General features: G+C 59.8%; 1 protein-coding gene across 3 annotated transcripts; it reads right to left on the bottom strand.

Moving 5' to 3' along the window:
* Positions 1–305: 305 nt before the first annotated feature.
* On the bottom strand, positions 306–25,080 carry CELSR3 (cadherin EGF LAG seven-pass G-type receptor 3; the record flags this gene model as incomplete). 3 transcript variants are annotated; one of them, XM_082847591.1, is made up of 35 exons in its annotated part: positions 306–333; positions 1,901–2,789; positions 3,582–3,782; positions 4,328–4,486; positions 4,796–4,905; positions 5,157–5,305; positions 5,410–5,526; positions 5,962–6,085; positions 6,623–6,702; positions 7,460–7,572; positions 7,802–7,976; positions 8,183–8,389; positions 8,477–8,603; positions 8,829–8,996; positions 9,597–9,771; positions 10,095–10,250; positions 10,518–10,713; positions 10,947–11,156; positions 11,377–11,498; positions 12,810–12,911; positions 13,222–13,405; positions 13,723–13,843; positions 13,942–14,083; positions 14,237–14,408; positions 14,792–14,908; positions 15,464–15,649; positions 16,091–16,260; positions 16,351–16,476; positions 16,730–16,893; positions 17,442–17,599; positions 17,707–17,795; positions 18,136–18,251; positions 18,478–18,703; positions 19,132–19,782; positions 21,339–25,080. In XM_082847591.1, the coding sequence occupies 35 exons, from the start codon at positions 25,078–25,080 to the stop codon at positions 306–308; spliced, it is 9,972 nt and encodes a 3,323-aa protein (XP_082703717.1). The 3 variants fall into 3 exon arrangements, with proteins under 3 accessions (XP_082703717.1, XP_082703718.1, XP_082703719.1); XM_082847592.1 differs by having other exon boundaries at positions 11,377–11,471; XM_082847593.1 differs by having other exon boundaries at positions 11,377–11,471; positions 18,478–18,697.

Raw genomic sequence — 25,080 nt, 5'->3', positions numbered from 1 at the left:
CCCAGCCCAGCCTCAGAACCCCGGGAGACAGAAAAGCTGAAAAATAACATAAGCATATCTCTCTGGTTACAAAGGTACAAAACGTATAAAAGTCCTCCCTACAGCTCCCTCATTCCGTGCACCTGTTACACACTTGCTCACATGCTCACAGACGGGCATGGACAGTCAGCACTGCAGCAACAGAGAGAGCTGGGGGGCAGGGGTATAGGAGGCTGCCATGGGGTCAGCCCCCAACTCCTGGAGTCTCTTCTGTTAGCCCAAATCCTCCACCGCCCTCGGCTGGTCCTCATCTGCACGTCTGCCCCTCAGGAGTGACCCTCACTTCTGGGAACTCTGCAGAGATGAATGTGGAGATCGAAGGTGGTTGCTGAGAGTCAGGTGCCTCTGGACTCCCCCACCAAACCAGACCTGGGCCACCTCCCCCATCACCTTCGCCTCTCAGTCCCTAGCGTGCTTATGCCCATTCTGGGGTTCTCAGAGCCCTTCACCCATTGTGGACCCCCAGACTCACCAGCAAGGCCCCTTGGCTGGCCACCAATGTCTTTTCTCTAAGCACTTAGTGAGCACCTACTATGTAAAGACTCTGTTAAGCACCTAACAGATTTTGTCTCAAAAATCTCCACACCTCAAAGAGTTTGCTACCACAGACATACTTTGCAGATGAGGAAACTGAAGCTCAGAGAGGTCAAGTGTGAGTCCAGAGCCTGAACCCCTGCTCAGTTACCCCAGCCCTCCCCCAACAGTCGGACCCTAAGGCTGGGCTGCAGGAGGATCCAGGTGGTGCTCACAGCTCCCTCTCATCCCCACCTCAGCATCCTTCCAGAGTCCTGGGCACCAGGACCCCAAATCTGCCCCTCTCTCCTTCCTGTCTTCTCCCCCATCACTGCTCAGGTTTTTTGTTGGTCTCCAACACCCCTGGGCCCCAAACCCAGGGTCTCCTTCCCTCCACCTACAGAAAGTCTTCTCTCACCCTACAGACCTCCACAGAGCCTGACCTAGCTGTTCCTCCTTCTTAAAACTCAACTCTGGGGGCTTCCCTGGTGGCGCAGTGGTTGGGAGTCTGCCTGCCGATGCAGGGGACGCAGGTTCGTGCCCTGGTCCGGGAAGATCCCACATGCCGTGGAGCGGCTGGGCCCATGAGCCATGGCCGCTGAGCCTGCGCGTCCGGAGCCTGTGCTCCGCAACAGGAGAGGCCCCAACAGTGAGAGGCCCCGTACCGCAAAAAAAAAACAAACAAAAAAAACTCAACTCTGCTTTTGGCGTCCAAGACCCGGTAATTCCTGGTTCCTCCCCACTCCGTCTCTGACTCCTGTACCCAGCTGCTTCCCAGGTATGTCTGCCATCCCCTACTCTGAGATGCACCGGGTCCCAACTCAGTTCCTGTGTGTCCTACCCCACAGAGCCCATAGGCAGAAGGAACTTAACATTGACTGAAGGCGTAGGTGAATGAATGATTTCCTCTCAAAGTAAGTTCTTCAGCCTGGCATGTAAGGCACCTACATCCTGGCACTACTTCTGGCCCCTCCTTATCCCATACTACACCCTAAGCAAAGCCTCCTTGCCTCCCTGCCCATTCCACATACCAGGCTACCTCCCGCTTCTAGGCCTTGGCTCCTGCCTTCCCCCCTCCACTAGCTCAAGCCCTTTGGAAGGCACCTCACTCTCCTCCTTAGTCCAGGAGGTGCAGGCCCCAGTCATACAGCCAGCAAGTTCTTGCTAATCACCCCATTCACTGCCAGATTTCTGCCCTCAGGCTGTGGCGCCCTGGCTGCGCAGCGCCTAGGGTAGCCCATGCTCTCTGCCAAACCCCACCCCATTCTGTGGCAGAATACAGGGCAGGGTGCGTGGGAGGTTGCCCTAAACTGATGGGGGTCTGAGCAGGTGGCCGGACCCTGCTTACTCTGAGTCGGGTGACAGCTCCGAGATGCTGTGGGATGTGGCAGAGCATGGCGTGGAGGGCCCAAGCGCAGAGGCTGTGGCAGAAGGTGTGGCAGTGGTGTGAGGGCCCGAGGGTGTGCTTGAGGACTGCACGGCAGAGGAGAGAGCTGAGGAGTTGAAGGAGGCGAGGATGGAGGAGAGAATGTCCAGCTGTTCTGTGGAGGGGCCGTGGCTAGGGCCACTGGCTGGGTCTCCCCTAACTCTGAGCAGCTGCGGGGGTGGCCCAAGGCCTTCTCGCGAGGGGTGCCGGCTAGGCACGTGGTCCAGCCGCTCCCCTGAGTTCGAGCTCTTGGACAGAGAGTCCAGGGGCCGGGACGGCAAGAGGGGGTCCCTTGAGAGTTGCCGCTGGGGAGACAGGGGCAGAGGTGGGGGCTGTGGGTCAAGGTCCCGGGCACCATGGGGCGGGGGCAATGTGCTCAACCACTCGCAGGGCGCCCCTAGGTCCAGCGCATCCCGTGACCCAAAGCGGCCAGCCATGGCACCAGGGTAGTCCCTGGGTGGCTGCCTCCGTGGTAGGGTGCTGCCCCGATCCCTGGGCTCCAGACGGCCTGGCACAGCATCCAGGCGTTCCTGGGAACCTGGCCGACTCAGGGGACGCAAAACAGGGGCAGGGGCCTCCTCCAGTCGTTCACGGCTCAGCTGCCGCCTGAGGAGCAAGTCCAGTTGTTCTCGGGAGGAGTAGCGGCTGGCTGGCTGCGAAAGGCTGCCAGTGCCCCCTCCGGCATAGATGCGACCATAGGAGGCAGCTGGCACAGCACGGTGGCCCAAGGTGGCTGCACGGCACCAGGACAATTCAGGGGCACCCCGGGTCTGTGGCACCAGCGGGTACTGCAATCGGTTCTTCAGGATGCCTGTGGGAGGAACAAACGGGGGACAGTGTGTGTATGGGGGCCAGGAACTTCCTAGGTCTAGGGATGCAGCAGCCTCTGGAATCCCTGTGACACAGGGTTGGGGGCAGAAACCCTTTGGGGAGCGGGTACAGAGGCCATTCCTGGGAATCCCAGAGAGGCTGCAGGATAGGGGTAAGAGTGAGGCAGTAATCCCCAGGGTCAGGACAGAGGCAGTCCCCGTGGTGCAGGGGTAGGGGCAAACCTCTCCCCAAGGTCAGAGGAGGGGCAGCCCACAGGTCTGGTAATGCAGGCCAGGGTCAAAGAGGCAGGAATCCCCAGGGTTGGGGCAAGAGCAGTCCCTGGGGTCCCTGTGATGCAGGGGTGAAGGGAGAAACCCCTTGAGTTGGGACAGGGACAACCCCTTGGGGCCCCTGTAAAGCAGGATAAGGTGGCAGAAACCTTCCAGGTTAGAGCAAAAGTTCTGAGATCTGGGGCAGAGCAGCCCCTATGGTCCCTGCAAAGCAGACTGGGGTTGGGGGAGGGGGAGGAATCCCCCAGGTTGAGGCAGGAGTGGCCTCTGGGGTCTCTGTGGTGCAGGCCAGGGTATGCAGGGCAGTCAATTCCCAGGTCAGGATGAGGCAGTCCCCTGGGACTGTGAAGCAGCTCAGAGGAACAGAAACGCCCATATCAGAGCGAGAGAAGCTCTCAGGATCCCTGTGAGGCTATTTGGATTAGGAGGATGAAATCCCCCGGCTCAGGGCATGGGCAGTCCCCAGGGTCCTTGAAGCACAGGCCAAAGTCAGGGATCCATACCTTTTCTCTGGCGCTGGGCCCGACCCAAGGAGGTTTCATCTCCACTGGTCAGGGCCAGGTCCGGCTGGTTGTTGTTGGCTGCGTCCTTGCTGGTGTCCAGTCCCAGGCGCCTTTCAGAGCCCCAGGTCTGCAGAACACAGGGAGCAGCCTCACATCCCCCCAGGGCTGGCCAGTAGGACAAGAGATCATTGCCATCCACATCTGTGGAGCCAGGGCAGATAATAGGAGTCACCCCAGTGACTCACAACCCCTGTGATCCAGACTCAGTGGCCCCCTAACCCTAATGACTCCTGAAATCTGGGTCTTTCTCATGAAGCAGAGGTAGGAATAGCAGAGTGTGTCTCAGAGATCAATGGAATCATCCAGCGCGGGGCATACTGATAAGCTCCCCCTACTCTTGACTGGAGGTGGATAGAGCCTGGAGGTGGGGGAGCCTGACAGCTGAGGGGTCAGGAAGACCAGGCTGAACCCCAGCCCTCAGGGAAGAGGAGGGGTGGAGAGATGACATGTCACCCTATAACATCCCTGACCTTGTTCTTCCGTTGCCTGGGCCACTCCTGGGTCTCTAGCCAGCAGAACTCTGCTGGGAGGCTGGATGGGGAGAGGTATGTGGGGGACCAGTGATGACCCCAGGTTCCCAATAAGTCGGTCCCAGGAATCTTCAGTGGATAGCAGGCTTTCTGAGTCACACCAAATGGAATATGGGGTATCTCTTGGTCGCCCATGGGGTCAGAGGGCCCCATCACCTTTGGGGTGTGTAAGGAGCCTCTCACTCTGGGCTGCCCGGCGGAGTGGACGCTGGAAACGCCCCCGCGTCCGGCCATTGTCCTCACTTTCTGAGGATGGGATGGACAGACTTCTCTCCTCCTCCAAGGACAGGTCACTGTCAGAGTCAGAGTCTGCACCTGGAGTTGGGAGATCAGGAGGAAGACACAGTGGTGGCCAGGGGAGGTGAGGGACTTGGGGGTCTCGAGGAAGGCTATGGCAAGGGGGCTGGGGCCTTGGGGAGAGAGCTTGGAGTGGGGGTAGGGACAGAAGGGCTGGGACTTGCCAGGAGAACCAGGCCTGGGTGGGTAGATGCTTCCTGGGGCCGTGACCTCAGGGGAGCTCACCCCAGCATAGTCAGCTGCTGCTCCCAATTTGGGGCAGAAGAATGAGGAATGGGGGAGAGACCCTCTACCTCCCTCCTCCTTGGGCCAGGCTCCCACCTCCACCAGCATCTCGATGGAACATGGCCACATCCAGGTCAGTGGGGCCAGCGTGAGCCTGGAGGCCGTGGTCGGTGTGGTCGGCAGCCGAGCCATGTCGAACCAGGACGTTGTCCCTGGAAATGCAGGAGCCCCCCCATCAAAGACGGATGGGATGGGGTGCTTTGAACACAGGTGTGTCCGTGAGTAAACAGGTGCATGTGGAATGGCTCTGAAGGCACCCCTGGGTGTGTGGCAGGAGGTATCTGGGGCAGAGGCAGCAGCAGAGGCCCAGATGGCTGAGATGGCTGGAGCCACCCCGAGGACCTGGTAAAGTGGGGCTGGTCTGAGATGTGTGCCCCCCTCACGAGGAGGCCCCTCCCTTCACCTGAGGTAGCTGCGGCCCCGCTGGCTGTCTTGGTCCTGGGTCCGGCCAGAGCGGGCACTGCTCACTGAGGAGATGGTGGAGGCGCCCAGAGTGATGCGGATGAGGCCGCTCTCCTCGAAGAGGGCCGTGTTGTTGTAGGCCCCGGGGCCCTGGGGAGGTGGTGAGGACAGGAGTGTGAGCCAGCCTGGAGAAGCCTCAAACCCTGGCCTCCCAGGGCCCCCACCCTGACTCCCTGGCCCTGAGAGCCCCTCACCGTCCCAGGCGCTGGCCTGGCCTCCTCGGGCGCTGCCTTCCTGCCCAGACAGGCTGGTGTCCAGGCAGCCCGAGCATCTGCGTTCAGGACACAGAAGAGCAGCAGCACCGCCAGGCCCTGCGGGTCAGCAAGGATCATTGAGGGGATAGTAAAGGTCAGTGAGAGGTCAGAAACAAGGCAGAGGTCAGAGTAGGGCCACAAGGGGGTCAGCTAGGGCTGGTGTAAGTCACTGTGGGTCAGCAAGTGGGATCGGTCATTGCAGATTAGAGTGAGGCAGTGAGAAGCCCAAGGGGGGACCCAGTAAGGGAATCAGGGAAAGTCAGCAGACGCAGTGAGAGGTCAGAGTGGCATGAGTGAACGGGGTCAGTGAAGGTCAATGTGGACTAGCAAGCGGCCAGGAGCCTCAGCACTGGTGAAGGTCAATCCAGGATCAGCAGTAGTCTGGTGTCAGTCATCAGGTGGGAGTCAGCTCTAGGCCTGGGGTCAAGGCCCTGGGCCCCACCCTACTGAAGCCCCATCTGGTCCAGGGTGAGGGAGGGGTGCCAGAGTTACCTGGAGCCCACAGAGTCCAGCGTGGAGGTAGTGGAAGGCCAGGATGCTGTGGTTGACCGCCAGGAGGCCAAAGAGCCAGGAGGCACTGACCAGTAGAAGGAGCAGAAATGAGCTGCGAAGGGTCCTGCCGCGGGAACGTGAAAGGACACAGGACATGTGAGGCTCACGCAGGGCTCACACGGGAGACATGGGAGGACACGCAGGGTCACAAAGAGGACACCCAGGGGACATGGAGGGAAAGAAACTCACACAGAAACATGGAGGTCTCAGGAGGGCACTAGGGGAGTCTGGAAGTCACAGAAAGAACCAGGAGAGTACTCAGGGAACCATGAGGGGACACGGGGAAAGCAGACTGAAAGCGGTGGGTGGGGCATAAGAGAAAGCATGGAAAGTAGGTGGAAATGCACGGGGCAAAGGGCAAAGTGAGCCACCCAGGCCTTGGGAGATACTGGAGAGACAGCAGGGCACAGACAGACCTGTGGGGCCAGAGTAAGGCAAGGGTGCCAGAGAGGGACTGCAGGCCAGGGCAGATGTGACTTCATCCCCCTACCCAGAATCTGGAGCCCAGCCTGCACCAGGGATGCTCTGGGAACCCCCAAACCCCACCCAGAAGAGGGCTGCCATTCTAAGATCCCCCACTTCCTCCAGCCAGCCAACTCACAACGCAGAGGTCTTCTTGGCCTCCCTCTGTCCAGAGGAGCAGGATGTTCGGGCAGCGAGGAGAAACATCGTCCCATTCATCTGGACCCGTGGCCAGACATGTGGAACAGGGGCAGGGCAGAGAGAGACAGAGATAGTGAGAGAGACAGGGACAGAGAGACACTAAGACTCAGAGAGAGAGGCAGAACCAGTGAGAAACATATGCAGACACACACACACACACACACACAAAATACATAGATCAAAAACAAAGAGAAACAGAAGAGGGGGACTTCCCTGGTGGCGCAGTGGTTAAGACTCTGTGCTCCCAATGCAGAGGGTCTGGGTTCGATTCTTGATCAGGGAACTAGATCCCACACGCATGCCGCAACTAAGAGTTAGCATGCCACAACTAAGGAGTCGGAGAGCCACAACGAAGGAGCCTGCAAGCTGCGACTAAGGAGCCCATGTGCCACAACTAAAGGAGCCAGCGAGCTGCAACTAAGGAGCCCGCCTGCTGCAACTAAACCCAGTACAACCAAATAAACAAATATATTAGAAAAAAAGAGAGAGAGAAACAGAGGAGCTTAGAATCAGAAAAAGTCAGAGATAGGGAACCAGAGAGGGACTGAAAGATGGAGGTGGAGAGAGAGACAGATGTGGGGAGAGGAAGCTGAGTCTCTGACCCCACACCTCCCACCTCCAGTTGGGTAGGAACAGAAATGGAGGCTAAGCCCAGGAAGCCCGCAGACTGCCACCTGGCACCCTTCAGCTGATACCACCACACCTGCTGCAGGGCCGCCTCCCGCGACCCCCCACCAAGGGGAGTGCAAGGTGGCACTGAGTGGAGGGCACTCACCATGATGACAAGGACGACAGGGCCTGCAAAACTCCAGATGAGGGGCTCGTGGATCGAGATCCAGCAGAAGTCAGGGTTCCCGTAGCCCTCAGGATCCAGGCCGACAGCCAGGCCTGTTGGGGAGAAGAGATAGGACAGAGATGTATTCTAGAGCTGCTGACTCTCTCACGTATGGGGAGAAGCTGGGGTGGGGGCAGAGCAGCCTCCTCCCTGAGCAAATGGCAAGGGAGATTGAGGTTGGGGTCATGATCAGGATTGGGGGCAGGGGCAGGGGTCAGGCCATGTGATGGATGGAGGTCAGGGGTCACAGGCCTGGCTGAGGCCAGTGAGCAGGGCCCTCACCCAGCAGCACAGCAGGGACGCCCCAGCCCAGGGCGTGGTAGAAGCGCATGGCGCCGCGGTCCACATTGCGCAGCTCGACCTGCATGCGGTAGAGGTGCAGCCCCTGCACGAGGAGCCACGCGAAGGTGCTGAGGAAGAAGTAGTGCAGGAGGATGGCAACCGCGGTGCACAGCAGCTGAAGGCAGGGTTGGGGGGCGTCAGGACCTTTCCTGCCACGCCCCACCTCTGACCCCTAAACCACTGCACCTTACCCCAGGATCCTGCCCCAAACCCTGGCCCCAACCTGAGCACCCCTGATCTCTGACCCTGAACTCTGGCCCCAGGCCTTCCTGGGCCAGGTGAGGACATCAGGACACAGGTCCCCTGGCCCTGACCCTGCACCTGGTTTTGGGTCCTGTGGATCCCCAGCAGGAAGAGGAGCTCTGCCACTCCCAGGGCAGCAGCCACGTTGGCATGGATCCCACGCATGTTGGACTTGAGGCTGCGCAGGCTCAGCAAGACGGCTGCGGTCAGCAGCAGCGCGGCCACGGACACTGCTATGACCACATGGGTGAACACAGCCAGCAGCTCCAAGTCACCCTCCAGCCGCTGTGGGGACAGGGATGGTCACTGGGGTATTGGGCACTCCTGCCCTTTGACCCTCCCACTTCCTCAGGACTCTGAACACAGCCCCACCTCACGGGGAGAGGCATCCATGAGGACCCCGAAGGTGCCCGTCCGGCTGCAGCGACACCGTGCGTGGGACCCGTTCCTGTGCACCAGCTCACAATCCCGTGCTGTCCACATGCCGTGCTGGTCCGCCCTGTGGCCACAGGGCAGTCAGACCTACCATCCCCTCTGGGGAGTGCCCCATCGCCAGGCAGGGGTTTGTGAGAGGCAGTGGGAGGGGCCGAGGGTGCCTGGAGCTGGGGAGCAGCATTCCTCATGGGTCTGGGTGCACAGGGGCATTGGTGGGGGCCCCAGGGGCAGGCTTGGCCTCCCAGGGGCTACCAGGGGGACCAAGGGTTTCCAGAGTGGAGGTCCTCACGGGCCAGGCGGGTCCCACTGCACGCAGATGGCCTTGCTGCGATTCGCTGTCTGTAGCAGGCGGAACTCCAGGCTGATCGGGGACTCTAGGACACCCCTTAGGAAGTTGCGTCCATGGAACACAGCCACACTGACCACCGGGGAGTTCATAACAGGGTTCTGGGGAAGCCTGAGGAGACAGCCCACCTGGTCTTGGGCACTGCTGATCTCCCCAGGCTCTGGCTGCCCACCTCACTGTCTTCATGTCACTTGCCATGGCCCACCCAGAGTCTGAGATGCCCTAGAGTGGATGCTGTTTCTGAGAACCCTTTTAGCCTCTGTTGGGCTGCTTCAAGACCAGGAGTCCATGGCCTGGTTCTGCAGAAATGCAGCTGAGAGGCTTCAGACCCACTGCCCACACTGGAGACTGAAGCCCAAGCAGCTACAGACTTTGCCTCTCAGTGCCCTCCCTTCCACCCCCGGCTGACCTCCTTCAGTCAGCCAGTCTTTGCCTATCTCCATCAGCCAGTTTGCCTGTCTGTCTGGCTCCTGTATCCTTTATGTGCCTGGCCCCAGCTGTGGCTCTGTGTCTATCTCTTCATTTGCACAACTGCCCAGGACATGATTCACATGGAGCCCAGCATGGACAAGGCTCCCAGAGTCATGGGCAGGAGCCTCTCTGTATGATTGTGAACCTGCTCATTTGTCCACCAAAAAAGGGGGTGCTAGGCTGGGGAGAAGCTTGCGGGAAGCCCAAGGGTGAGGAGCCTGGGAGTAACTCTACTCATACCTGGCACCTCGGCGCTCAGCCTGGAACTGGGCAGGGAGCAGCCCCCCTAAGGTGCGGTAAACCAGGAGGATGACGATGGAGATCCCAGGTTCAGGCTCAGGCTCTGGGGGTGCCGGCGGGGGGGCCACACTCGAGGTGGTGGAGTTCTCCATGCTGCTGCCACTTGTGGACAGAGCTGCCAGAGGAGGGAGAGGAGTCACTGTCAGTGACCCCTGACCCCAAGCACCCACAAACGCAGCTCTGAACCCAACCCAGCATCAAGCATGGGAACCTCTTCCCTTTGCAGGTCCAGAACCAGGGTGGGTGCAGAGAGCAGAAGCCCATGAAGGACACATGGGTCCCCCCAGCACTGGATCCTGACTATCAAGGCCTGGGCGAGGTCACCTGCGGTGAGGGGGAGGGTCTGGAATGGGGAGAATTGACAGTAGGGCGACACGGCATCTGGCTTAGAGGGCAAGGAACCAGGATCTGGCCCGTGGGTCACCCCAGGGCTCTTACCTTCAGGTGGGGACAGCCGTGGTGCCTGGGAAGGGAGCAGCACGTGTGTGTGAGGATCCCAGGCATCCTGGCCCCGGAAAAGGTTGCTGTGGTAACGAGGGTAGCGACGGGTCCCCCGGCTGGGACTGGGGTGCTCCATGCGGTCAATGCTGAGCACTGCCCGGGAGGAAGAGGGGTGAGACCCATCAAGGATCTCCTCCCTGTGCTGAGGGTCCCACTCCCTCCTCCTCCCATCCTGTACCCAAGTTCCACAACCCATAGCCTCCTTGCTACCAGCGCAGAGCCTGTCCCTGCAAAGCGCTGAAGGTGGCAGCACAGCCTCCTGCCACTAAATGTTGACATCAATAGCCCCCAGCCCCTCAGACCTCCAGGTCCTTGCCCTTTCACGGCCCCCTGCCCCGCCCCACCCTACCCTCCACATACTGATGTTGGGTGTCACCAGCCCCACGGGATTCAGGTACGTGAGTTCCATATTCTTCGCGAGCGTGGCCGCGTACTCCTCCAGGTGCTGCACCAGCCCGGCGCTGCCTGGGGAACCCCCAGGGGCCCGCTGCCCCAGCGCTGCCCACAAGTCCCCAGTCTCTGGAGCAAGCAGTGCAGAGCCGGCCCACAGCAGATTCTGGGAGGAGGGAGGTGAAAGTGGGCCCAGCCAGGTGAGGATGTGTGAGGGGACAGGGCATGCCTGAGGGGTCTGGCCAGGTGCTCAGAGAGGTCCCAGTAGGGTATGGCTCTGGAGGGGACAAGGGGAGAGAGAGAGAATCCAGGACCTTCACTTCCCCGGGGTCGGGAGGGGCCTGAGCAGAGGGGCGGGGGTCAGGGCCAGGGGATCGGGAGCCCAAGGTGTAACCCCACCTCATTGAAGTGGGCGTCTTGTGTGGCTGTCAGCCCGAAGCCCTGCTGGTGACTCTCAAAGGCCAACAGGTGGGCCAGCAGGCGGGCAGTGACTCGGACATCTTGGCTGAAGTAGTGGTCAGTGTGGCCAGTCACCTCCCGTAGCCTCTGAGCCAGCTTCTTAGCCTCCACTGTATCCAGGACTGTCTTGTTCAGCTCTAGGCCATCCAGCTGCCAGGACAAAGATGGGGATGGTCGCTCTGTGGTCACTTAGGCCTTTCTCAAAAGCCTCACAAGAAGAAGAGTTTGGATTAAAGGGCAACTGGGAAAAGCCCAGGAGGTCAAGGGCTGGGGCATGATGTCTGGGGCCCAGCACAGGCCTAGGGAGACTGAGGCCAGGGCCAGAGCCAGGGCTGGTCTCGAGTGCAGGGCAAAGTCTGGGCAGTCTCACCAGCAGATTGAGTTCTCGAAAGGCAGGGGAGGTACAGTTGAAGAGGTCAGGCTCCAGCCAACCCTGGTCCTCGTCACATAGCCGCACGGCAGCTCCTGAAGGCAGTTGACCCCTTGTCAGGCCTGGGGCCTGGACACCTTCATTGAGGAGGTGACCACAGCACCCTCCCCTACCCCAGGGGGAGCTCTGAAGCAGAGACCAGGTAGTAGGCATCCACGGCTGGACCCCTGGATAGAAAAGCCCCAGCCCCCAGCCCAGATGGGCCCCAGACGCTTGTCAGTCAATTCCTGAGGGGTCTGTGGACCATTTCGAACCACCATGACATAAAGAAGAACACAAGGGCAGGACTGTGTGTGTGCATGTGCACCCAGACACACACACACAGGCCAGGACAGCTTCACAGACATGTGGCCCAGGGCAAGAACACAAAAACCAATGCTCACACCTGCACACGAGTAGATGTGTGGCCCAGGACAAACACACAGATACACAGTGCACCCCCAGGAGAATTTTGTGACCAAAATGAGGTGGGGGTGAAAGTTCTCACACAAATTTTAACTGCCCCAGTGGTGACTTTGCTGCCATCTCTCCCTTATCTGTGAGATTGGAATTAGAGTTGAATGAGAATTGACCTGGGCCTTAAGAGAGCTTGTAGCCACCAGCAAGAGGCCCCCTGACTTAAACACAGAACCCCCTCCCCAAAAGACAGACACAGACGCGTGCACAGGCACAGAAAGACGCACAAGAGCATGCACACGCAGACAGTCTCTGTCCAGCCACTGCAGAGACCTCAAGCAGCAGGAAGGGTTCTGTGAGGACCTCAGGCAACAGAGAGGAGTCTGTGGGGTCCTCAAACAGAGGGCAGGGGTCTTTCAGGACCTCAGGTAGTAGGGAGAGGCCTGCAGGAACCTCAGGAACTGAGAAGGTGTCTACAAGGACCTTAGGAAGTGTGTGTGTGTGGAGGGGGTGTCCTCAGGCAGTGGGGAGTGGTCTCTGAGGACTTTAGGCATCAGAGAAGGGCCCCCAGGGTCCTCAGACAGTCGGAAGGGGCCTCCAGGGGCTTCAAGAAGCTGGGAGTAGCTTTTAGAGACCTCAGGCAGTGGGGAGGGGTCTGCAGGGACTTCAGACAGCAAGAGGGATCTGCAAAAGCTCTGGCAGTGGGAGGGGGCAGCGCACCTGAGCAAACACGTACCCCTTACCTGCACCCCGCAATCCTGCCCAGAAGCCAAGAGAAACAGATGGAGGCTCAATGAGGATGTGGGGAGGAACCCAGAGCCCCTAAGAGGTAGGGAGGGGCCCACATCGACTCCTACCCCACTCCCACCTCTTTGTAGGAACAAGGCCAACCAACTCAGGAAAAGAGGTGGCTCCGGCAAGCCAGAGGTCAGGCCTTCCCCGACCCTCAGCTATTTGCCTGTCCCCCAGGTACTCACCCAGAGCCCCCCGAGGACAGGGCACTGAGGCCAAGACACCAAACTTGGTCTGAGGCCACCACACACCAGATCTCAGGGACTTGGGGCAGGCGTCATAGAGCACTAGGGAGGAAAGAGGCACTGAGCCAGGCAGCCAGGGGCTGGAGCAAGGGACAGCTACATCCACTGCCCCCCACCTACCCCAGGCCCACTGCCTACCACTCTGCTGCTGGCCTCATGGGAGCTGGCCCATCAGATTCTGTGACAGGTCCTCAAAATACTTGGGGCAAATGTGGGAGTGCCTGGGTGTAAGTGGTCTCCCTCAGAGAAGCCTCCCGGAGCCCCTACCCAAGAAGCCAAGCATGCCATGGGACTTGGTGACAGCGTGCCAGAGCCAGCCCTCTGTATGTGGAGCTGGGTGGAGCCTGCTCACCCCGGCAGCCGCTGGCTGTCACCTCTGCAAAAGGACTGTCACAGCTGTTGCACTGACGGCCAAGGGCTCCTGGGCGACAGGGGCACTGCCCGCTGTGGGGGGCGCATGAACGTGAGGTGGAGCCCACAGGGTAGCAGTCACATGGGAGGCATGAGTCGCTGCCCCGCGGTCGGTAATGGAATTCCTGTTTGAGAATGGGTCAGGGGCCTGAGGTCAGAGGTCAGGGCTTAAGGTAGGGGTCTCAGGTCAGGGCTTGGGGAATGAGTGGAATCAAGGGCAAAGGGTCAGGAGAACAGTGCTCACAGGCCAGAAGGAAGACTGGCCTCAAATGAAACATAAGAGAGGGGTTAGATGTCAAGGACAAGAGATGGCAGTTAGGTCACGGCATAGGGGTAAGAGGTCAGGGGCTCAATCAGGTGGCAGAGGTCAGCAAGCTGGATAAGAATCACAAAACATGTCTACAGAAGAGTTAAAAGGTCAGGGGACAGGGGACAGGCGCACCTTGCAGTGACACTGCCCATTTGTCTTGTTGCAGTTGGGGTCAAAGCCCTTATGAACGTCGCAGTTGCAGGGGCCACACGTTGGGCTCCCCCACCAGCCCCGTGGGCACTGTTGGTCCATCCTGGGGTGGACAGCCACGTGAGACGCCTCCACCACATCTCAGTGACCCTCCCTAACTCCCACCAGCTCTTTCCATCATCTCAGCCCCCAGCCCCTTACCTGTGCTCACAGTGGTGCCCAAAATAGCCACCTACACAGTCGCAGGTATAGCCATGGGGGGCCCCAGGGAGGTGCCGGCATGACCCCTGATTCTGACAGGGGTTCAAGTGGCAGGCGTCCACACAGCCCGGGCCATAGTAACCTGCAGGTTGGGTCAGGGAGCTCAGGACACTGGCCACAGAGCATGGGAGGAAGCAGGCACCTGTCCTTCTCAGTCCCTGCCTCCTCCAGGCTCTCCAGGTCCCCCAATCTTCACCACGAGCCCCAAATCACCCTGCCCCCACCCAGGCCCCACCTGGCCAGCAGGTACAGGAAAAGGTCTGCCAGAGGTCTTGGCAGTCAGCATGGGGTGGGCAGGGCCCAGATGCACAGGCGTTGGTCACGACACAGCCAGGTTCCACGTTCACTCGGTGGCTCGGGGGAAGCAGGGCTGGGGAGCCCGAAGGCGTGGAACCAAGCCATACTCCCTATGGACACAGCCAGCAAGGGGTGAGATCCATGCCAAAGCACCTTAGCCCCAAGTCCAGCAGAGCCAGCCACCTGCTCTGATGACCCCTGACAGGCAATCTCCCTACAAACCCTAGACCCTGACCCAATGGTCCCAGTTCTGTGGCCCCATGGGACCCCTAATCATGTGTCCCTGACACAGGCCTCTAATGACCCTTGATAATCTAAGCTAGACTCTCACCTCCAACAGCACAGAGAGGCTTGATCTGTCTCTGATGGCTCTGGGTCACCACTACCCCTATGCCAACCCCCATGTGAATGCAGCATTTCAGGTCCCAAGGCACCTCTGATCTCTGACCACTCACCCTACTGCCCCATATCATGTTCGCATGCTGACGCTCACCTGAATACAGCCAACCAGACCCTTAGAAGCCTCCTCTTCACTGCTGGGAGGCAGGCCTCCCACATGGAGTCGCTTTACCTTCAGGCCCTGCAGCTCACTCCCCACCGCCAAGGTGTCCTGGAGGAAGAGGACAGTCAGCACTAGGGGTGTGGGGGGGATCTGATGGGCCCCTGCCCTACCCCAGTGTCAGTTTTGGCTTTATCCTAGGCCTTATCCTGCACCACCATGCTCTGTCCCTCTGGCCCAGAGGACTGGTCTGGAAATGAAATGCTCCCGAGTATGGAGGACCTGCTGGAGCATGGGGGACGGGTGACAGGGAGTTTTCAGTCCAGAGCTGGGCTCAGACTGGCCCTTCTCTCCTGGACCCAGAACAGACCCTAAAATTCCATGACTTTGAGCTGGGAAGATCAGGAGACCAGAAAAGGTTTCCAGAAGTTTGGCAAAGTGCTAGCTGCAGAGGTACCCCAAGAGTAGGCCAGAAATCTGCGTAGCCTCCCTGACATGAGGAGGGTGTAGCAGAGTGGGCTCAGAGCGAGGACATGAGGAGGGGGACTCAGGGGAGAATATCAGACTATGTGCAGTGGAGGGAAGTGAGAGGACTAGAGGTGGGGTCAAATGAGGTGGGTCTAGTCGGAGGCTGAGAATGGACCACCCCAGGGTTAGAGGTCAGACCTGGAAGAGGCTAAAGTCCAATGAGACCATGAGGACATGGTGGCCCCGCCGGCCACCTGGCTCCTCCTGCAACTCCAGCCGCAGATCATGCCATCGGCCATCACTGACAGTCACCTGGTCCAGGAGGAGGTGGGCAGCGCGGCCCGAGCCCCTGGTCACTGTCACAGACAGCAACCCCCGATCCAGCTGTGGGTAGAGAGGCACAGCCCTGGGGTCAGAGCCCCAAGTTTGGCTGGGGCTAGGAGTATCAGGAGGTGAGATCTGAGGGCTCAGAGGTCAAGAATACCACAGGTCAGTACAGCAGGGACAAGGCTATATTTGGCACATAGGGCACTGTGCCCAGGGACACTATGCAGCAGAGAGTGAAGTTAGGGGGCAGAGGTCAGGACGAGGGGTCATGGATTAGTGCAGGTGGCACAAGAGAGCTATGCTGGTATGCTGGACCTGCAGAGGATATGATAGTGGGGAAGAGGGTCAAGGGCCTGGGTCCAGAGCAGGGTCAAGTATAGTCAGTACATCTGGCAGAGAAGTATGCTGTGTGACCAGGCCTGAAACCACAGGAATGTTGCTGGTGCATTAGAGATTGAGAGCTGAGGGTCTAGGGAGGGGTCAGGAGGACAGACACACCTGACAGAGGAGTGTGCTATGTGGCCCAGCCTGGACTTGCATCAGGACCCCCTGCTTCGCCCGTGTCCGAAATGCCAGCCCCAGGTACCACGGCACAGATACAGCCATGTCATTTCCAAAGTCCCAGCTCAGTGTGCCGTTGCCACGGAAATGGTGGGGATGGGCCATAGCTGGTGGGATAAAAGGAGAAGGGTCACAGGCCTCACCTCAAGAACAGAATTTACCCTGCAGGCTCCTCCTGCCCCAGGCTGCCCACTCACTGAGCCGACAGTCTTTGCCTCCGAAGCCCACAGGGCAGTCACAGCTGAAGCCACCCCAGCGCTCTGAGCAGAAGCCGCTGTTCTTGCAGGGGCCTGAGTCACAAAAGTGCAGCTTGGCCTGGCAGCCTGGGAGAGGAAGGTACATAGAGGAGGTAAGAACACAAGGTGGTGGGGGGCGCAAAACACAGAGGTCCGGGGGGCTGAAAGTGGCCATGATCTTAGCCCCATGTTCTCTCGGGGGGTAGAATTGGTAGGACTCAGGTCCTAAAGGCTAGGCTACAGCGTTCTGCTTGCCAGGAAAGGAGACAAGGAGGAGGTCAGATTTTGAATTAATCCACATAGCTTTCCACCCTTTCCCTATGATGAGGACATGGCCTACCTGCCGTGGTGCCGTTGTTTGCAACAAAGGATGCCATGTCCACTCGACGGCCATCAATATGCAGGTCCCGCATGCAGCCAACAAAGTCCTTGTGGGACACGGGGAAGTTCTCGGGAAGGTTGGGGACACCCCCCAGGAGCAGAGGGCCTGTCAGGTCCAGGGACCTGGGGGTCAGAGGTCCAGGTCATTGGTGGGACTGGGGCCAGGGTAGGTTTGCTCCTGGTGGGGGGCATAGGAAATGGAGGGGGTAGGACTCAGAGGGTATGGTAATTGAGCAGGGAGGGTAAGATCAGGCTGAGGAAGGAACTGGAGACTTACTTCAGTTGCGGGGGTGCAAAGGAGAGTTTATGATGGGCAGATGGTCTGGGGAAAGGTGGAAGAGGCTGGGGTTGAGGATGAGGATGAAAAAGGGAGGCATTTGGGTGGCTGGGGGAGGGGATGGGGTCAGGTGGGCTGTGGGGCATTAGAGAGAGTGGAACCTTTGGGGGAGTGGAACCTTTGGGGGAGTGGGTGCCTGGGACTGTGTGGGAGTGGGCAGTCTGGGCAGAACACAGAGAGGGAGGTTAAGGTGAGATGGGGTTTCAGCATCCTAGTGGGGAGAGGGAAATACGGTGGTTTGGGGAAGGATGGGGAGTTTGGTAGGCAGTATTGGAAGGCTTGGAGTGGGCTTTGGCAGGCAGAAGGCTTGAGGATCAGGGGCTGGGGGCCTCACTTCTTGGAGCTTGTTTGTGTGCCAGCAGCCGCGCATGAGTAGTTGCCAATCTCAGCACCAAATTGCAGAGCCACAGCCATGTCGCAGTCATCCACGCTCAGCACAGCCACCTTGTCCTTGGAGGGGCCCTGAGCACCCCCCAGGGCATCTGTCCGGGGCTAGAGACCCAGGCACACCACTCAACAGGACCCCCAGGGTGACCCCTGAGGGGCAGAACCTGGCATCCCAGCTCCCCCCATACTCCCATGCCAAAGGTGGTGCCCACCTTGTTGTAGTATCTCAGATGCACTGTGTGCCACTGCCCGTCATTCAGGCCCCCTGGAACTGTGGGGCTGACCACTGTGTTGGACTCACCTGTGGGGTGGATGTGTGTGGAGGCTTGTCTGGAGCTGCTAAGTCCCCCTCCTCCTCCCACCCAGTCATGCAGGCACAGCTACTCCCAGGGTGACCCTGGATGCATCAGATAACTCTCCCCACTGGTGGCCACACTGGCTGGACCACAGTGCCTTTGGACAGGTAGGAGAAGCACACACTTCGTGGAGAGATGGGCTTTCCCATAGGGAAAGTGGTCCTCACTGTTGTCTGTTGGGCGTGGAGGTGTGTGTTCGGGAGTGCCCGTGGGGCTTGCACCCCTCAGCCATCTCACCCATACATGCACCCACTCGCGCCCATACTAGTCCGCGGGGGCACCCACCGGTGGAATATGTGAGTCTCACTTGCCCAGCCACGAGCTCCAGGGCCAGGAAGTCATGCTTCTCGTTCAGGCGCCCGTTGTAGAAGAGCAGCCCACTGGGCTGCACTGTGGCGAACCTGGGGGGGTGGGGCGCGTCACAAGCCGGACCCCTCCTCACACCCACCATCCCTGTGACAAGAAGGTTTGAGGGAGCTCACCCAGGCTAGGGTGAGAGAGGAAGTGGTGAGAGAGGGAGGGGAGGGGGCGGTGTCCTATGGGACGCCAGGGTGGGGCCGTCAGGAATCTGGGTCTTGAAGGTAATGGGGACCGCGTGCAGGCGCGCAGATGCGGGCGGGCACCTACGAGAGGGACAGCGTGAGGTGGAAGCGCTGCCGCAGGCCGCGGAACATGACGAAAGAACTGGGCGGGAAGGAGCGAGCCGCCACTTCGCAGCGCGGACCCTCGAAGGCGCCGCCCGCCGGGCACTGGCAGCGAAAGCCGCCGTCGGGCCCGTTGGCGCAGGTGCCCCCGTTGCGGCAGACGCCGGGCACGCAGCGCCCGGCCTCCGTGTCTAGCTCGCAGTCTTCGCCTAGGGGTCAAGCCGCAGTCAGAAGCGGTCAAGACCGCGCCCGCCAAAGCGCCAGCGGGCCCCGCCCCTCCGAAGGCCACGCGCTCCAGGCGAGCGCCAAGACCTCTGAAAAGTCCAGCTCCCTCAAGTGGGCAGCCCCTAGTTATACCTGACCTCACCCTCCCTCCCCGCCTGGCTGCGACCACGCCCCTCCCATGGTCCCGCCCTGTCCACTACCGCGGACCTCAGGGCCCCGCCTCTGCCCAGGGCCACGCCTCCTTCGTTACCTCGGCCCCACCAAAGCCTATTTCTTCGCGGCCTTAGGCTCCCTCTGGGCCAGGTTCTACCGCTTCTGGACTAACGGCGCCCAAATCGACCCCGGTTGGCTCAAGAGTGATGCCCAATCCTCACTTGCACTGCAGGTTCACCCAGCCCCGCGCCCTGCTCACCTGTGAAGCGCGGGCGGCAGACGCAGGTGTAGCCGCCCTCGCGCCGCGCGCAGGCGCCGCCATTGCGGCAAGGGTTGGAGTAGCAGAGATCGAGCTCCGTCTCGCAGAAGTCTCCCGTGAAGCCTGGGGGGCAGCGGCAGCGCAGGCCTGCGATGGGCTGGATGGGTCTGAAGAGCGTGGAGGCGGAGGCCAGGAAGGGCGCAGAGGAGTCAAAGCGCAGCACGGACACACATTTCATGTAGTTCTCACAGGGCTCGCGCAGGCATACGTTGTCGTCGAAGGGCAACACGTCCAGGAGAGAGCGGGCGGCAAGTGCGGCTCGGCGCACGTACAGCTGCTCCTGCAGCTCCTCGGAGCTGAACCAGGGACCTGCAGATCCAGCCCCGGCCCCGCGTGGCGCCAGCGCTGAGAAGCTCACGTTGAGCACGGTGCCCCCCACGTCTGTGTCGTTCTGGATGTTGAAGATGAAGACGTCCTCGGCGGGTGTGGCAAGTACTGCGGCCACGCCTTCCAGGAAGTGGCCTAGCAGTGGCGAAAGGAAGCGTTCCTGCCACATGTTCTCAAGGCGCACGGTCAGGCTGTTGGCCAGCAACTCCTCCGTGATGATGATCACGCGCAGCACACACTGTGCCGTCACACTATGTAGCCCATCTGCAGGCGGAAGTGGGGGAAGTGGTCAGTCTGGGGTCAGCGGCTGCTCCTCCCTGGGACATAAGAGGGCTGGGGCCAGTGACTGCTCAGTCCCCCAGCACCTCTGTGTTAGCAGGCTGACCATGCCAGGACACAAGGAGGTCTGAAGCTTGTGATCACCAACTCTCTCAGCATCAAGGTGTCAACAAGTTGCTGCTTCCTCTTGCCTCCCTCCAACACAGGGAAGGGTCTGAGCCAGGGATCAACCAACCCCCCCCTCTGCCCCAACAGTGCCCATGGGTCAGCAAGTCATTCCTCCAAAAGCACACAAGAAGGTCCCTAAGTGATCAGTAACCCACCCTTCCCCAAGTTATCATGGTCAGCAGGCCAATCAGGACAGAAAGAGGAACCAAGGCCACTGACCACCGACTTTCCTTCCCCTCATCCCCCAGCATTGCAGAACCAGCAAAACATGCCCTCCAAAAATATCCCTCTAGGTCAGGGATCACCCATCCCCTATCTCTGGTCAGTCAACTGCTTTCCCAAGGCACTAGAAGGGTCCCTAACCCTGTGACCACTCAACCTCATCCCCCAGAACCCTGGGTCAGCAAGCTCCCTCTCTCCAGGAGGGCCTTGGACTCTGGCCTCCTCCTCAGCATCCTTGAATCAGCAAGCTGCCCATCATCCCAGACCTGGGTCCTGCGATTTCAGTGCCCACCCCCAGAAATGAGCATGAGGTGCTTATATGCCTTGTCTCCAGACCCTAGTACACACTGGGTGGCCAACAGCGATGGTTGTCCAGTGAATTGAGGGATGAATGTGCCTTCATTGGCAGTGCCAGGAGTCCATGCTCCAGAATTGGGGAATAAGCACTGGTAAAGTCTCTCCCAACCCCTTCAGCCTCCAGTATTCAGGACTGCAAGAGCTTCTCCTGCCTGCGCTCTCCTATGAGGGAACAGCTTGTGAAGGCCTGGGACATGGCTGCAGAAAAGAGGCAGGTGGACCTCTGGACATTTCCCCAAAGGGCAGGGCCTTAGTCAGCCCCTTCAATAGCAGCCAGCTCTGCTCTCTGCCTGAAGCTGCCAGAGTAAACTGCTGTTCCCAATCACTAAACTACTGGCCTCCCTCTCCTCCACAGATGGGCTGAGGGTCATACCAGACCCAAAGTAACCCTTCATCTGAACAGGGATGTGGTGTGGGCTGACTGGTCTATGCTGGCTTTTCCTGGGACCTCCAGAGCATTACCCCAGGACTTCTAGCCTTTCAGAGGGAGGGGAGCTATCCCTAGATTAACAAGCAGACAGTTCTTTACAGTCAGCAGACAGTTCTTTACAGTCTTTATGGGGTCTGCTAATGCCCTAGAACCTTTGGGGTTCTGTGGAGACTGCCCAAGACCCTAAACAGAGACTATATGACCCTAACCTGTGAGGCAGATCCTGTGGGGTGCAGGAACCCAGAGCTTAAGGGATTCTTGGAAGGCTTGAAAAATCCCTCGTTGGTTTGAAGTGCCTTGTGGGGCCCCTGAGGACCTGACAGGCTGAGGTCACTGGCTCACTTGATTAACCCCCGCCCCTCACCTGTGACAGTCACCAACATGGAAGCCACCAGTGGGCGGTTGTTGTCTAGCTTGCGGCTGAGTCGAAGCTCCCCGCTGGTCTGATTGACCACCAGCAGCTGCAGCTCATTGCCCCGCTCAAAGGAGTAGAAGAGGTGGTCAGAGACATCAGGATCGTAAGCAGGGATGCGCCCAATGATGCCTGAGGGGAAAGTGTCTGAGTGGTTGGATACATAGTTGTTGAAGAGGATCTGGAAGTTGTTGAGCACAGGGCTGTTGTCATTCTGATCAACCAGGCGGACGTGCACGGTGGCCCGACTGACCAGAGGGGCTGATGTGGCCTGCACAACAATCACATATTCCTGGCGAGCTTCATAGTCCAGGTCAATGAGTGCTGTCAACTCTCCAGAGAAGATATCCATTTGGAACAGCTCAGGGATGTTCCCCTCCACAATCTGGTACATTATATGAGCATTGGGACCTTCATCAGGGTCCACTGCAGTGATCTGGGCTACCACCGAGCCCACAATGCTGTTCTCCTTCACTCGCACCTCAAACTCCTCAGCTGGGAAGACCGGTGCATTGTCATTAACATCCTGCACCGTCACCTGGATGCTGACTGGAGTCCGAAGAGGGGGCACACCTCGGTCCACTGCGTAAGCAGTCAGTTCATACACTGGTACCGCCTCCCGATCTAGCCGCCTCACTGTGCGGACAATGCCAGAGGTGGGCTCAATGGTAAAATCTCCATCCCCATCTTCCCCATTCTGGAAAGTGTACTGGACCCGGCCATTGGCATGAGCATCCCGGTCAGTGGCTGAGATCTGCAGGATACTGGTGAAAGGTGGGGCATCCTCAGAAACCAGCCCTCTGTAGTGGGAGGCCACAAACTGTGGAGGGTTATCATTCACATCATTGACCATCACCTCCACATAAGTAGTGTCTGCCTTCTGTGGGATGCCATTGTCCCGAGCTGTAATAGCCAGTGTGTAGGTCATCTGGTCCTCATAGTCCAGTGAGGCCTGCAGTGTAATGGCCCCTGAGTCTGCATCAATGCGGAACTGGGGCAGGTTGTCCTCCAGGAGATAAGTGATACGAGCATTCTCACCCACATCATCGTCAGAGGCACTGATGACCACCACGGTGCTACCCACTGGCCGATCCTCATTCACACTCACTGAGTAGTGGGCACTTTGAAAGACAGGCCGGTGAGTGTTGGCATCTGTAATGTTGATGTGCACATAGCAGTGATCATGAAGGGCACGGTCAGATGCAGTTAGCACCAACTTGAAGTAGCGTTCCTGCTTGTAGTCCAGTGGCAGAGCCAGTGTCACCAGACCTACACCCCCCTGGGAGCTGATGGCAAAGCGATTCCGAGTGTTGCCTCCTGTGATCTGGTAGCTGATGGCACTGTTGGCATCACGATCTACAGCAGTCACACTCACCACACTGGTGCCCACGGTCGCATCCTCATTCAGTCGTAGGTGGTACTCCTTCATAGTGAACTCAGGGCGATTGTCATTAACATCCAGCACAGTCACTGTGACGCTGGCTGAAGCTGAGAGTGGGGGTGAGCCATGGTCTCGGGCCTCCACACCAAAGAAGTAATGCTCCACAGACTCACGGTCCAGGGGACCACTCACAGAGACCCAGCCAGTGGCACTGTTTATCACAAAGGGTGTATCAGATGCCACACCAGTTAGGGAATACTCCAATCTGGCATTCTCTCCATGGTCTGCATCCACTGCCTGAATGTGGATGACTGAGTGGCCCAGGGGCGCGTTTTCCAGGACAGAGACCTGGAAGGGCGTGCTGACAAAGATAGGAGTATGGTCATTGACGTCGACCACCTGGATGCTGGCCAGGCCTGTGTTGTTGGACAGTGGTGGGCGGCCTGCATCCTGAGCCCGGATGCGCAAGGCATACTCTCGCTCTGCCTCAAAGTCCAGAGGTGCCACCACCTGGATCTCGCCCGTGAGGCTGTCGATGGCAAAGTGGCCGCGGCTGTTGCCACTGATGATGTTGTAGTGCACCAGTCCGTTGGCGTCCTTGTCCCTGTCGGTAGCCGAGACGCGTAGCACCACCGTATGGGGGCGCACATCCTCGCGCACCTGCGCCACGTAGCGTTTCTCGCTAAACTGGGGCGCATTGTCGTTCTCGTCCAGCACGGTTATGTGCACACGTACAGTGGCAGAGCGCGGCCCGGGCTCTTGTCCCTGGTCGCTGGCCTCCACCACCAGCTCGTAACTTTCCATGTGCTCGCGGTCCACGCGACCGCTGGTGCTGATGAGCCCTGAGCGCGGATCAATTTCGAAGGCGGCAGAGGCGGCGGCGCGCTCAGCTGGCGGCCCCACAAAGCGGTAACGCAGGTTGGCGTTGGGGGGCGCGTCACCGTCTGTGGCACGCAACTGCAGGATGGGGTAGCCCTCCTCCACGTTCTCGCGAAGCGTCTCCCGGTATTGCGCCTGCTCAAATACCGGCGCGTGGTCGTTGCGGTCGGCCACTGTCACGGCCACCATGGTGGTGGCCGAGAGGCGCGGCGAGCCATGATCCTGCGCCGTCACGCGCAGGTAGTGGCGATCCATGCTCTCGCGGTCCAGAGCAGCCTCTGTGCGAATAAGGCCGCTCTGCGGGTCGATGCTGAACAGTTCCAGAGAGCGGCTGTTCATGAGCGCAGCCAACGAGTAGACTAGGCGTCCGGCCTCGCCGATGTCCGGATCCTGCGCCACTACACGTAGCACCGCGGTCCCCGCCGCCTCATTCTCGGGCACCAGTGCCTGGTAGTTGTACTGCGGAAACTGTGGGTGGCGGTTCGCGGCGCGACGAGGGCGGGCCCGGCTCGCTGGGGATATTCTCCAGGCTCCATGCTCGGTCGGGCCCCCAGCGGGGCGCGGCCTCGGGCGCTGAGGGAGGAAGCGGCGGCGGAAGAGGACGCGGGAGCGCATGCGCTCGGGCGTTGGCTCGGGAGCTGTCCGGGACTCTCGCAGTGCTGAAACAGATGCGGAAGCTGTCCTCTCCTTGCGAGGTGCTGAATCCAGCCCGGGGCCGGATCCCACGGCCCCGGGAGGGCGGTCCGGCCGGGGCCCTGTCCTCCTCGCTTGGGATGTCCCGGTTCTCTCGCTCTGACCCCTGCGCCCCGGCGCCCACAATTCCCCGCAGCAGTGCGTGGTTCCCACTTTTTGGGGGGCGCCTGTCCCAGTATTCCTCTGGGAGAACACCGGCTGGGAACCACGGGGCCGAATCCGAAGGTCCGAAGGGAAGGGAGAGCTGTTCTCTGGGCCCGGGACCCCTGGGGAAAGGCGTTCTGGCGACAGACTATCTCTTTGCAACGGCCCTGTCCGCCCGCAAGAGGAGACCTCTGGACGCCAGCATAACAGAGACCCTGGTCCTTGTCCTGTCTCCTGCCCGCGGCTGCCAAATGTCTTGACTCCATATTCCGCTCCCAACCCCGGCTGCTCAGGGGGCCCTCGACCGCTTTGGTCGCTTTGCCTTCCCCCTTGGAGCCCCACGAAGACAGGTTCCCTGACTCCCAGGTCAGGCTTTCCATCCTCTCGGACCCTGGGCGACTCGGGACAAAGAGCTAAGGCTCCGCCGCCGATCCGCGCCCCTGGCCCCGTAGCAGCAGCTACCCCCGGGTCCCAACCTTGGCCCCCGCCGACCCCCAGCTCCTCCCGGCTAGGAGGGAACAAAGAGAGGAGGAGAAGGAGCAGGAGTAGCGGGGTGGTCGGCCCCCTGAGACCCCACCACGGCTGCCGCCTCGCCAT

This window comes from Leucopleurus acutus, assembly GCF_964270905.1.
Source record: "Leucopleurus acutus genome assembly, chromosome: 10".
In the NCBI taxonomy this organism is placed as follows: Eukaryota; Metazoa; Chordata; class Mammalia; order Artiodactyla; family Delphinidae; genus Leucopleurus; species Leucopleurus acutus.
The sequence above is the reverse complement of the archived record's forward strand: the minus strand, read 5'-3'. Positions and strand labels throughout refer to the sequence as shown.